Source organism: Citrus clementina, unplaced genomic scaffold (assembly GCF_000493195.1).
Source record: "Citrus clementina cultivar Clemenules unplaced genomic scaffold, Citrus_clementina_v1.0 scaffold_1, whole genome shotgun sequence".
NCBI classification, from domain to species: Eukaryota; Viridiplantae; Streptophyta; class Magnoliopsida; order Sapindales; family Rutaceae; genus Citrus; species Citrus x clementina.
The window spans coordinates 1,694,569-1,708,513 of record NW_006263303.1 but is presented as its reverse complement, the minus strand read 5'-3'; the positions used below and the strand labels follow the sequence as shown (position 1 = coordinate 1,708,513).

General features: G+C 35.9%; 2 protein-coding genes across 3 annotated transcripts; one reads left to right on the top strand and one right to left on the bottom strand.

Annotated features, from left to right (window-relative positions):
• Positions 1-1,304: 1,304 nt before the first annotated feature.
• Positions 1,305-4,995, top strand: LOC18054196. 2 transcript variants are annotated; one of them, XM_006450340.2, is made up of 5 exons: positions 1,305-1,517; positions 2,513-2,874; positions 2,964-3,055; positions 3,153-3,626; positions 3,807-4,995. In XM_006450340.2, the coding sequence occupies exons 2-5, from the start codon at positions 2,515-2,517 to the stop codon at positions 4,741-4,743; spliced, it is 1,863 nt and encodes a 620-aa protein (XP_006450403.1). In that variant the 5' UTR covers positions 1,305-1,517; positions 2,513-2,514; the 3' UTR covers positions 4,744-4,995. The 2 variants fall into 2 exon arrangements, with proteins under 2 accessions (XP_006450403.1, XP_006450402.1); XM_006450339.2 differs by having other exon boundaries at positions 3,786-4,995.
• A 3,089-nt stretch (positions 4,996-8,084) lies between these two features.
• Positions 8,085-11,553, bottom strand: LOC18054195 (uncharacterized protein PFB0145c). Its single transcript, XM_006450336.2, has 2 exons — positions 10,855-11,553; positions 8,085-10,534 (listed from the first exon to the last, which is right to left on the bottom strand). The coding sequence occupies exon 2, from the start codon at positions 10,344-10,346 to the stop codon at positions 8,277-8,279; it is 2,070 nt and encodes a 689-aa protein (XP_006450399.1). The 5' UTR covers positions 10,347-10,534; positions 10,855-11,553; the 3' UTR covers positions 8,085-8,276.
• Between the last annotated feature and the right edge of the window lie 2,392 nt (positions 11,554-13,945).

Sequence of the window (13,945 nt, the reverse complement as noted above, 5' to 3'; positions counted from 1 at the left end):
AGTCCTTGTGAAAGCAGGTCTGGCCATTCAAGTAATCCTTCTTCATCCTTCAAATCAAAGTTTAATGATGATACTGATTGCCATGAGATGAAGTTTTTGATTGGTAGCTTTGAATGATCATTTTTATAAAAGAAGTTAATCGGTTTTCATCTAGTTTTTTTTTTCAAAACCAATGAATTAAATTCATGGGCTAACATACAAGAACATATTATGGATTCATGTGGATAGAGATTTGGTGCAACTTTCACCGAAGTAACGACGCAAGACACAAATCAATAACTTGATGTGCTTTCAAGCAATTCAATTTTTGCTAGCAGTCGCCACCCGCCAGTAGATCACGCAATGTGATAATTTAGCCCATGATTGGCTGCTGTCAGCCCAAAATAATGTTGTATTAGGAAGCCGAAACTCGGCGATTGTTTTCTGAACTTTGAAGCCACATGATAACATTTCTCAAAGGTATTAGGTCATAATTATGGACCAAATATTATTGCTTTCATTCTTTTATGAATCAATAATAATAATAATAGGGATTTCGATATTTGAGTCCTAATATTATGTGTCACTCATTTATTGGGTGATAAATTTTGTAACTTGTAAAATTATTTAACCATCATTCAATGGATAAATGTTATGCCACTTGAAACTCAAATTGGGACTCAGATATTGAGACACTCGTGTTTTACTCATTAATTGAGTAAAAGTAAAAAATGTGCCACAATAATCCATCAAATACATTCATGTTTTGTTCATATAATTGTATAAGAGTAAATGCATGCATGACAAGAATTCATCAAATAGAAATTATGTATATATATTACACATAGTGGACTCATAGCTCGTTTGGGAGTGTGGCTACTAAAGTGTTTGGTAACACTTGTAGCTGGGCTTTGGTAGCTTAGTCAATTTTTTTTCTCAACTTCTATTCTAAAACTGTAACTTTTAGTTCACAGTAGCTGCAGTTTAATAGCTGCAGTTTAAAAATTATAGCACATCACTCCCAAACACACTCTCAAACTATTAAAAAAAAAAAAAAAGGAGTTTTCCGCTCCAACCAGCCAGTAGCTCCCAACTCAATAAAAATTGACTGTATTTATTTATTCCTTTTCTTAACCTTTACATGTTATTTAGCGACCATGAATGATAAGTGGCAACATACAAAATTCTAAACGGGCCTACAGAAAAGCCCATGGCCTAGATATTAAATCCTGTGCAGCCCATTTAGGACTTTCAAACACCGCCGTACAGAAAAAACTAATAATCACTCTCTCCCAGTCACACTCATTCTTCGTTTGAAATTTCCATGTAATTTTTAAGTGGAAATTGTCTCGCTGTCTCGCGTCATTTCATTTTCCTCAAACCAATTATAAAATAAAAATACTCTGTTTCTGATTCCGATCATTTTCTGTTTTCGCAGGCGCTCATGAACTTCAAAGCTTTTTAGTTCTTATAGTTCACTCTGGATTCTGATTTCTGTATATACTCTCTTCGTGTCTATTGATTCACTCTCAATTTTAGTACGTGTTTTCTTTCTCTCTCACGTTCTTGGTTATTTATTTGTTATTTGTGAAAATAGAAACGAAATTCGACGATGATTGATGATGTTGAATTTGTTCAGGAATAAACTGTAGGCCGGCCCCACTTGAGCTTGTTTTAATTAATTTATTGTTATAATGCGATCGCGAAGAGAATTGGAATATTCAGATCCTTTTTTTTTTCTTTTCCTATATGTTATCTTCAAGAATTGAACTATTTACGGGGCTTTGCTACTGTTTTTTTTTTTTTTTTTTAACTAAGATTTATGATTTTGAATCTTTGATTATGTGATATGCGTTGGTGCTTCATGTTTAATTCTTGTCGTCGTGCAAATACGAAGAGATCAAATAGTTTGATTGTGGATATATTGGATTCTTGAAAATTGAGTTTTAGACTTAGAGAGAATGAGAAACCGAGCCTAGTTTTCCTCTAAAACTGAAGAATAGAAACGTATTGGAAACTCGGGTGCTAGTTGGTTCTAACTAGTAAAACCTCTTATGCATTTGCGGATCAAATTTCGCTTGTCTGTGATCAGTGGTTTACTTTTATCTAATAATTAAAGAGTAATGATATAGCCACAAACTCTTGTACAAGATAAGTTTATACAAGAGTTTGTGGTTGTATCATCACTCATAATTAAAAGAACAGTACATGGCAAGAGCTCTGTGTCAAAACACTATTCTCTTTTTGGATTCTTTGATGGTATAGTTTACAAGCTTTGTCTAAGGTTAGTATTACAGTTTTTTAATCAAGAAGAGCTATGGTCTTTTTGGATTCTTTGATGGTATAGTTTACAAGCTTTGTCTAAGATTAGTATTACAGTTTTTTAATCAAGAAGAGCTATGGTCTTTGCCGCTCAATGGTGTTTGTTTGCTTTTAGTAATTTATGATGTTGGGTTTGTTAGAAATGACCTCTACTGCTAGACTTATCTATTTTGTTATTGGTTTTTTTTTTTTTTTCACTTTTCTCTGGAAGGAATGGCTGGAAAAGTTGCTGCTGGGCAACCTGCTGATTTTGAGTATGAGGTTTTTGATGATTCGGATCACCTTAGGACTGCTGTTGCCACATCAAATGATACTAATGCATGGATTAAACCGTCAGCACTGAAACTCAGACACAGAATAGGGAGGGGCCCCTTTGGTGAAGTTTGGTTAGCTACCCATTATCTGTCAACTGAGGATTGTGATGAGTATCATGAAGTGGCTGTCAAGATATTGCATCCCGTTAAAGAGGATCGCATGAGGGTTCTGTTGGAAAGGTTGAATGATTTATTTTTGAAGTGTCAAGGAGTAGAAGGTATTTGCTGGCTGCAGGGGATTTCAGTTATCAATGGAAAAGTTAGTGATTTTTATTTATTTGATTTAGTACAAGGTTTGCTCATCTGACCTTTACATTGCTGAGGTACACTTTTTGTTCTGTCTTGCAGATATGCATCATTATGAAATTCTATGAGGGATCAGTTGGTGATAGAATGGCCCAACTTAAAGGAGGGAAGCTCTCTCTGTCAAACGTTTTCAGGTTCTCTGATTCTGAATTTGGACGAGATGTTCTTTTGTTTCTAAGTATATAACACAGCAAATAGAATTTGGTTTTGAGTGTGTTTTAATGTTTACAGGTATGCAATCGATTTGGCTCAGGGAATTTTGCAGCTGCACTCAAAAGGAATTCTAGTTCTAAACCTTAAGCCTTTTAACTTTATTCTCAATGAAGCAGACCGAGCAGTTCTGGGAGATGTTGGCATTCCTCATTTATTGCTTGGAATTCCATTGCCAAGCTCAGATTTGCCTCGTAGGCTTGGAACACCTAATTACATGGCCCCAGAACAGTGGCAACCAGAAGTCAGAGGTCCAATTTCTTTTGAAACTGATTCGTGGGGATTTGCATGCAGCATTATTGAGATGTTGACTGGTGTTCAGCCTTGGTGTGGTAGGTCGGTTGATGAAATTTATGATGCAGTTGTTAGAAGACAAGAAATACCACCTATTCCAAGTGGCCTTCCTCCTGCGGTTGAGAATGTTCTTCTTGGTTGCTTTGAATATGACTTAAGGAGTCGCCCTTTAATGACTGACATACTTCGTGTCTTTAAGAGGTAGATGATAAGAACATTTTTTCATAGATAACACAACATATTTATTCTTAAAATAGTTATACCTTTAACTGCTTGTTATTTATTTCAGTTTGTGGACTAGAAGGTTTTATGTTCTTTACTCATCTTTCTTTTGTCATTTATTCCAAAACACTCTTGCAGCTCACAGAATTCTGTTCACAGTGATGGAGGCTGGACAGGTCATGGGAGCAGAATCCTGCCTGACAAATCTAGCAGTGGTTATACGGAATGGTTCCTTTCAAAGGAGGACTTGAAAGTTGATGACGTGGTACGTTCCAGAAAGCCACCTAACTCTTTCAAACCTGAAAATATGGATGTCCCAGAAGGAAGGGTGGTGGGTGTAGAACACAATACAGAAGGAGAAAGTTTTGTTTTGGTGAGGGTTCATGGTATCCATGACCCCTTGAGAGTACATGTTTCAGCACTGGAGCGTGTCACATTTGGCTTAGCAGCTGGGGATTGGGTACGCTTAAAGGAGGAAGACAGAAGGCATTCACCTGTGGGTATTCTTCATTCCATTCAGCGTGATGGAAGTGTGGCTGTTGGATTCTTAGGTTTGGAGACCCTCTGGAAGGGACATTTTTCAGAGCTACAGATGGCTGAATCTTACTGTGTTGGCCAGTTCGTGAGGCTGAAAGCTAATGTTGTTAGCCCTCAATTTGAATGGCCTCGTAAAAGGGAAGGGGTTTGGGCTACTGGGAGGATTTGCATGGTCGTGCCAAATGGATGCCTCATTGTCAGGTTTCCAGGAAGACTGACTTTTGGAGCGCAATGCAGCAGTTTCTTGGCTGACCCAGCTGAAGTGGAAGTGGTTACTTTTAATACTTGTCCAGGCATGGTGAAAAAATATCAACATCTTGAGGATCTTCATTGGGCTGTCAGACCACTTTTCATTGCATTGGGTCTTTTCACGGCCATGCAAATGGGTGTTTCTGTCGGAAGGAAATTGAGGGGAGCAAAGGCGAAGAAGCTACAGAGCAGTGTAATTCAAAAGGATGGTCAACATGTTGATGGCCAGGTTGCTGGCAACCCTGCATGGCTTCCTCCATCTATGGCAAATATGCTTTCCAAAGGCACTAGTGCCGCTGCTGGTCGGTAGATTTAGACTATGTTCATCTGCACAAAGCTAGATCAAGTTTGCTGAAATATGTACATATTAACTCTTGGCAAATTTGTGCTTGCATAGGGCTTTAGTAATTGTATCTGTCAAAGTTGCAGTACGAATTGGTACTACTGCAAAATGGTTTGTTTACACATTTCAAACAAACAGATGGGGGTGTGTTGAGGAATCTCTTAAAGCTGTACATATATGCTCTCTGCAATGAATTTCCAAGGCGAAGTTTGGATCTTAGCTCATGAATATGTTATATGGACAGATGAGGTCATTATGAAGACAAAACAACCTTGGTAGCATGTCGCTGCATTTGAGCAGTGCTTAATGCGGAAACGTTGAGTCAGTGCAGATTCAAATTATGGAAGAATTGACCAACGGCCAAGTCTCTTTGTTCCTTTTGTGCCATCGTTGCAGAAATTTATCAAAATGAATCTGCCTGCATTTATACTAAAGCACAGAGACAGAACAGCAGAGAGCGTTACCGCAATTTCAAGAGATAGCACCATTGCACCATGATGATTGATTTCAAAACAAAAATGATCTTTAGCTTACTGCAAACAGCAATATCCATTATTAAGTAATGAATTTCTTAATAATAAATTTCCTCATCAAGTTAAAGCAAACATGTAGTAAAGAAAAATTATCTCTATATCACCTCTGTTTTCTCATAAATTCATCTAATTATCATAAAATTTTAACATGTTATTTCTCGTGATTTTTTATTAATTTATTTATATTAGTTAACCAATTTCACACTAATATCGTTAAAAATTTACGAACATCAAAGGGTAAGTTTGTCATTTTAGAAGGCATAGTCTATTGACCAAAAAGGTTTGACAAATTAAAACAGTGATTTTAATGGAGAATAAAGTAAGCATGTATCAGTGAAGTGGTCTACATATCACAGTAGCTGTTAATGCCTGATTTTTACCTGTCTGGGGTCAAATCAAGTGCAACAAGTAAAGAAAAAGGTTAAATGGGGTCGGAAATCACCATTTCCGGCCTTCCCACTCTGATGCTTAAGTGTAGCACACCTGCCATGTAATTGGAAGCAGCCAGCTGCATGCTTCACTTTCTTCCTTCAAGCGGTGTATATATATATTTAAAAATTGAGGGCTGCTTGCTTGGATTCAGTGATTATTCGATGGCTATATAAAATGCAAAATTTTGATAGCTGCTTCATTGATCAATAGGAGGACTAAGAGCAAACAAAGGAAAATGGAAGAGAAGTAGGAAAGTGGAGGAGAAAAGAGAAGAGAAAGAAAAGAAGAAAATAAAATAAAAGAAAAGAGGGAAGCCGAGAGTGAGGAAAAAGAGAAAAAGAAAATAAAAAAGCTGAGAGTGAAAAAGAAGTTTAATTCAGGGAAATATTACAGAAAATAAATTTGGGAAGTTATATCTATATTAAGTTAGTTATTAGCTAATAGATTTATGAAATTTAAGCAGTTATTATTTAATTTCTATTGCATGTATAAGTTTTTTTTATCAGTTCTAATAATTAAATTTTGAACCATGTATTTTATGAGAAATTTGAGAATTCAAAAATCCGCAAGAGCCCAAACAAATCCAAGTAAAATAGGATCCATGAATGAATATTATTATTACTATTATGTATTCTGTGAAGCAGTTATGTTTAATAGTGTGATTTAATATCATGTTATAATTATATGTTTGATTGAGTCATGAGTTGTGATTGCTGGTTATCATATGTGTACCCTTCTCTCTAAGCTTTGCGCATGCGTATTTGAGAGTTAGTTACTCTACCCGCGTGATGTAGTTAAATTCTGCTGGGTATTAAGAAGTTTTCCTCCACTTTGCTCATGCGATTATGATCTCAGTGAGTATTGAGAGTTATTTCTCCTAAGTACTATTTGGTGCAATTTTATCACGTATGTATGTATGATTTTCCATGTTTGCTGATATATTATATTTAGTGCGGAGTTATGTTGCATGATTATTTATAAGCACTAGTGCATTACTTTATTATATTTTTATATGTATACTTATATTTATTCACTGAGCTGCAAGCTCATAATTTTTCTATTTATCTCATTTCTCTTAGGTTTACGCAAGATTTCATGCAGATCAGTTTCTAATCAATTGAGGTTGGGCCACAAGATGCATTGCTAAATGACTTATAGTTCGAGCTCGTTTATGTTCCTTATGTTTTTATGTATATATTTGTAGTGTAAGTATGTATAATGAGACATGAACTGTGAAACTTTTGAATATATTTTCGAACGAGGCATATATGTTATTACATGATTATGTTAGAGGACTAAGGGCAGTTCTATTATTCATGAATTTCAGTTTATGTCATGAGTTTCTAGATATTAGAATGATTACGTGATTCGTCTCAGACCAACATATAGCCATATAGGTTGAGACAGTCGTGTCATTAAGTCAGTAGAATGCTTTTTGGAGTTGAATTCAAAGAGTTTTTAATTCACTCAAGTGTCCATATCTTGTTTTTTTTTTTCCTTTCTTCTTGAAAAATACTTTCATAGAAATAAAATGGGGCATGCTCCATGGAGTGGGTGTCATTTCCCTATTCTTGGGTCATATAGTGGTCTGGTTGCTAACTTTCTTACCCATTTTCATGGTGCTCCGGTGATTCTTTTTTGGTGATAAGCATTATCCCGATATTTCAGCTTTCTTGGCTTAGCATTTATTGACTTATTCAAGACTTAGATCGAGATCCCCTTATTTCCCATCTTTAAGTGTTCCTGACTTCTCACCTGACAACCTTCATCCTTGTCTTCGAGGGATCCAACTTTTCCCATTTGGAGACTCTAAGCCCCATCGAGGTGGTACTAGTCATTAAATTCCGTATCAACAGTAGCCACTAAACAAATCCTTCATGCACCCGCCTTTGCAGTTCTCCCTAACGCACCTTCAACCTACTGTTTTGTACCGAATAATCTATCATTTTTCCTATTGTCAAGAAGCATTTTATGCAAACAATTCGAAATGAAGTACTAATGGAGTATTAGTTTGATGTGAGGAAGTCGTGGAATATTTTGGGGTTATTCGGTTCCAGGTAAAATGCATAAAAAAGTTATTACTTTTGAATGATTTTTTGCATTACAAATGCTGTTCATTTGATCTATGTTATAGAATGCTTTGTTTGCTTTATTAGAATATGAAATATGTTGGAATAATTTTATTCGTTTTATTATATTTAAGTATATTTTTGTAATTATAAATTTTTTATTTTTTAATACATTTAAAGATAAAATTATCATTTTGTTTAAATTCTTTAACGACATTAGTGCCAAATAATTGATTGATACAAATTATAACAAAAAAAAAAAAGACGATGCAGAGAATATATTAAAATTTTGCGGTGGTTGCATGATCATGTGCCAAAACAAAGGCATTATAGTGTTAATTTCCCTATAGTAAAACACATGCAACAAAGAACATTTGGTATCGTATGCCAATATAGTTTGAACTACAACAATCGGCTGATTTAGTAAACAACTCAGTCAGATATAAGTATATACAAAATCTATTGACTAACTAATCTGACCATCAACAATCCCAGCCTCTTTAACCAGCTGTTCCGTCAGAACTGAAAGCCGTGCAACTTCCGATCCCACTTCTGTCAAGCATTCATTGTTTTCAATCACGCTTATCCTAGGATCAAATCTGCTTTCTGGGAAGATAGTGTTATCGGTATCAGTCTCAATACTCAGGCTAGCTTTATTCAGAAGTTCTCCACTCATTTCAGTGAGTTTCTGGAGAGCACTAGTAGCAGCTTCAACTTCTAGTTGAGCAGCCTCAAGTTGTAGCCGTTCAATGGCCAAGTCTCCAACACTTTTCTCCCCAAATCTCTCTTGTGCTAAAGCATAGAGCTTCCTCAAATCATTAGCATCTTCAACCGTTTCCTCCAATTTTTTTAGTTCTTTCTCCTTGGCATCTAATCTACCAAGAACAGTTTTGAGCTCCTCATCTTTGACTGTGAGGGCTCTCTTCGCAGCTAGAACCTCCATTTCTTTCATTCTTAAATTTTCCCTGGCAAACTTGAGCTCTATTTCAAGCTGTTTTGTTTGCAACCTAAAATTATCATTTCCTTTATCCAATCCCTGCTGCATTAATTCAAGGCCCATGTCATCAGTTGGCATTGATGTACTAGACTCATCATTCTTATTGGAGATAACCAGTTTGTGTGTGAGATCAACAATTTGTTCAACTACAGTTTCAGCTTCAGAGACTTTTAGTTTTGTGCCATCCAACTCGTTTTGTAATATTAAGACATGTTCATCTTTCTCCTGCAGCGTATCCATAGCTTGAACAAGCTGTTCTTCTCTGCTGCTCATGATCATCTTTAACTCTCTAACCTCGTTGTTTAGTTCCTCTAACATCTGCCTTGCATTTGAAAGTTCAAAATCTTTTTCTTCCAAGATAAGCTGAAGAGAAGCTTGCTTGGATTTCAAATTTTGGATTTCTAGCTTAGCCTCCACCAAATCAGACTCTTTGACCCTAAGAAGATTCTCTGTTTCTCCAAATTCGGTATTCTTCCTCCCCAGCTCCTCTTGGAGTGAAGACACTTCATCGATTGCTTGCTGCAGAGAATATTTTTCTTTGTTCAGCTCATTCTGTAACTCTTCCACCAGCTCCTTCTCCATGGACAAGTCCCGTTCAAGCTCCTTGTTTCGAGCTTCTGTAACTCTTAGCTTCACTCTCTCACTCTCAACTTCCACTTGAGCATCTTTCAGACTAGTCATGTAAGATGTCAGACTTTTCTTCTGCTCTTCTAGTTCCACAAGTTGCTTCCCTAACAAGTGCTCTTGTTCTTCCATTTGCTTTCTGGACGAAGCCAGAGACTTCTGAGAAGAAACCAGCTCGGACCTTACATCAGAAAGAAGCTTCTTCACTCTTCTAAAATCTTCCAAAGTATCATTAGTTTCCTCCATGCGTCTAGACGCTTCCTCTGCCAATTTCTTCAGTGCATCCTGAGACAATAACCACTCCATAGTCCTCTTTTCCAAATTGGCCTCTACAACCTTAAGCTTCTCTTCTTCAACTTTCCTCAAAGCCACAGAAGCTTCTAGCTCTTCTTCTTTCTCTTGAATGACTTTCCGGAGACTTTGAATCTCAGTTTCCTGTTTCTTAACAACTTCATTAGCTTCATTGAGCATCTGAGCTTTAGATTTGAGTTCAGAATCAATTTTGGCAGCTTCCTCACTCTTCTTCAACAATTCACTTCTCATTTTCTCAAGTTCTAGTTCTTTCAAAGACAGTGCAGACTGCATAGCAGCAATCTCCTGATCTCTCTCCTTGAGCCGAAGTTTCAAATCTTCTATGTGCCTGGCTTGAGAAACTAACTTGAGATTAGACTGACCTAGCTCCTCCTCTAGCTTTTCATGCCTAGAACAAGCAACATCAATTTCTCTCTCTCGCCGCAGCAACTCCTCCTTCGCACGGTTCAATTCACTATGCTCCAAACAAACCCTCCTTTCCGCATCTTCTAAATCCTCTTCCTTCTTCTTCAAGGCAGCCAGCACAGCCTGAAGATCAGATTCCAAAATCTCGAGATTTAACCCAAACTGAACATCTTTACCCACGCCAGAATCTCTGCTCATTCGTTCTTCCAATTTCTGCGTCTGTGCAAACAATCTCTCAAGAAGAATCCTCGCAGGTTCTCCCAACCCATAGCCATTAACACTCGATTTCTTCCCATCGGGCACACTGCTCTAACAAGCCCCAAAGACCGTACTCGTCTTTTTCCACTTGTCACGTAACGCCCCGGTAGTTTCTGCTTCCAATGGACCTTCACCAAGCACAATTGCTCCAAACGTTATCTCAATAACAAGACTGATTTTTTTTTTTTTTTTAAAAAAAAAACTAATTTTATGCCACCAAATCCAATCATCAATCATTCATCAAATATTTCAAGAACCAACATCATGCTCGTAAACTGTAATACACATGTAAATTAATTTGAGTACCAAAATAAAACCAAAAAAAAAAGGTTCCCAATTCCAAAAAAAATCATTTCTTTATATCAATTGCATCAATTGAGACCAAACCCCAAATTTTTTTATCAGAAAATAAATAAAATTAAATAGGAAGATAATTGAAATTGCAAACCTTAGGGTTAGGGTTGAGATGAAGATGATTGGAGGAAAAAAGGGCCGAAAATGCCATGCTTTATACCTTGATCGCATTCCAGCTCTCAATAGTCATTAATCAATCCCTTGTTAGTTAACTTACTAATCACGTTTCAACTTTCTATGCTTCTGATTCCACGATGGCAGCTTTGGTGTCTTTCGCAGAGAACGAGCAACCAGAAGGGAATCATCGTAATGGAGGGAAAAAGGAAGGCTAACGTGCGCCTCGCACCTGTCATTTCTTTGGCGATTTGATGTTTACACTACGGATAGACTTAAAATCTCCAAGGACTAAGCATTGGGTATCAGGATTATAGATGATCTGCTACTTTTGATAACACTGCAGGGAGATTAACTGACGAATGGGATTGCGCCGCCTGTCCTGGAACTGAATTTGAGGATTTACTGGCTAGGTGTTCGTTCATACAGTGGAGTCACGGACACGGGAATGTAGTCCGTAGATACAGATTGCCTGACCCGGTGATACGATCGTTTTGTTTTAAAGGCTATTTTGATTGAAACGTCGTCGATGAGTACTAGTAACTAGTGGCCTGACACGTGTAGTTGTTGCGCCGCGGATAATGTTTGGATAAGAAAATGCCCCCAAATTGGCGGGTCCGTGGCGATGCCAATGTTGATAATTCAGACACGGGTATAATTGAAATCTCAATCAAGTGCGCCCCATCGTGGATGTTATGTTGTGTGATAATATTAGGTGAGTTGAGTCATTATTAGTGGAATTATGTTGTGGGCATGCATGGTTCTGCCCATCAAAATTCACCACGTGTATCGTCTTATACCAGCAAGACGCATTAGATCGGGTCTTTATATATCTAATTTTTTTAACTGTTTGTTTTAAGAAAAATAATATTAAAAAAAAGTATAAATGCTTAAATTGAGCAAATGAGATGGGAATGAATATAGGATGACATGATAGGCTCTTCTAAGTATAGATAGAAGAATTTTCCGCATGACTGGTTTCATTTAGGTTAAGGTCGAGATTATTTACATAACTCAAAAGATCAATTAGATAATATTCAAAAAAATTCACTTTTGCAATTTAATTTTAAGAATTCGATATGTTTTAACCCGTTGTCATTCTAAGCGTGATCAAACATAAATATTTGTAATAAGAAATCAAATAAAATATGAAAATAAATTATAAATGGGGTTAATTTCAGGAAACTCGGGCCTTCAAAATAAATATTAGTTACTCAAAAATATAATACAACTTACAAGTTGCCAAATTAATAATACTCATGACCTTTTTATTGAATGACATTAGATTTTAAATATAACTAATCTTGGGATTACAAATAAAAAAAATAGCAAATACTAAACTCGGTGCATACATCATGCTCTATAACTTACACCACGAATCCACAAAGTAAGGTTTCACTGTCTTTGACTTAGGGGTGGGCACGGGTCGGGTTGAATATCAACCCGACCCAACCCGGGTTGAAAATTTTCAACCTGACCCAATCCATTGCGTATCTCAACCCAATCTGTAGTTTTGCGAGTTGGGTCGGGTTGGGTTGGGTTGATTGAGTTGATTGGGTTGGACTTTTGAAAAAATTCATTTTTATAGTTTAATTAAATAGTAAACAAAAATAAATTAATTAATTAAAAAACTAAAAAATGCAAATGTTAAAATCTTTAGAACAAATCCAATATTTCACAGTTTTTATATTTATATTTTTTTAATTTTTATATGAAATATCAAAATGTATATAATAATTTTTATATATATGCGGGTTGACCGGTTGGGTTGGGTTGATTGAATTGAGCTTTTGAAAAAATCTATTGTTATAGTCTAATTAAATAGTGAACAAAAATAAATAAACTAAAAAAATACAAATATTAAGATCCTTAGAAAAAATCCAACATTTCAAAATTTTCATATTTATATTTTTTAATTTTTATATTAAATATCAAAATTTATAGAATAATTTATAAATATATATACGGGTTGACAGGTTGGGTTGGGTTAAAAATTTTTAACCCAACTCAACCCGTTTATTTTATCAACCCAACTTGTCAACCCGTATATATATTTATAAAAATTAGAACATAATTAAACAAAAATTAGAACGTAAAATAAAATTCCCATTATAACCTCGAAAAATTTAAAGAGTTGATTGCGAATTAATAGAACAACATATGATTAGACTTATCTAGTGGGTGACAGACTGACAGTTACGTCCGCATGAAGATTGATAAAGAAAAAGAACTGTGGGCATGGCATATCTCATCCATTCATATCTTTTGAATGATGATTTTATCACTTTTTTTTCCTCATTAGGCGACTTTCTACAACTGCAAAATAATGTAACTCACCTTTTTTTTTTTCCCTCTTTTTACTTTTTAGGATGGTGAAGTGACTATCAAACTTCTCTCCGTCTCACAAGAAGTCGCAACTCACATGCATAGTTTCCTAGCGGCAAGCCTAATTATGGGGGGAAAAAATTAAAAAATCAAGTAGGCAAGTTGATTTGGATCTATCATAGAGGCCCAGTCTATTATAATAAACAAATTAAGAAAGCCCATCACAATGGAGCCTCTCCTTTTACAAAATCCCAAATCAAAATGTTCAATCAATCCATCAAGACTCATTTTGATTAGCCATCAATGTGTAGCATTATTTACTTTATTGCTCAATGACATAATTAGACCATAGCTCCTGAAAAAAAAGAAAGAAAATGACCTCTTATCTCTTTCTCTTAGCTACCAGCTTTATATAAATGGCCTAATAAAGCTACTGAAAATGGAAACAAAAAATTGTATACGCTATTTCTTTAAAGTGCAATGGGCGTGCGCTTTTAGCTCATGCTCTTCCAAAAACTCGGCATCTAATTTATCCGACAGCACACAGGAAAGTCCAAGTTGGATCGCCAAACGGCCAAATCCGAACACAATAAAATATTCCACAAAATCTTTGTTCAAAAGGGTGTCTTTAAACGAAAGAAAGGCAGAAAATTTCTTAAGCTAGTAGGATAGGTTTATTTACCTAACAGGTTAGTTTTTCAGTTAAATATTTCTTAAACTCAACAATAATGGTACATAATAAATTC

Bases quoted from the DNA above. Each gene is read 5' to 3' on its own strand.
- LOC18054196 (XM_006450339.2), top strand. From the start codon at position 2,515: ATGGCTGGAAAAGTTGCTGCTGGGCAACCTGCTGATTTTGAGTATGAG. The intron at 2,875-2,963 runs GTTAGTGATTTT...TCTGTCTTGCAG, and splicing joins TTTCAGTTATCAATGGAAAA to ATATGCATCATTATGAAATT. The intron at 3,056-3,152 runs GTTCTCTGATTC...TAATGTTTACAG, and splicing joins TCTCTGTCAAACGTTTTCAG to GTATGCAATCGATTTGGCTC.
- LOC18054195 (XM_006450336.2), bottom strand. From the start codon at position 10,346: ATGAGCAGAGATTCTGGCGTGGGTAAAGATGTTCAGTTTGGGTTAAAT.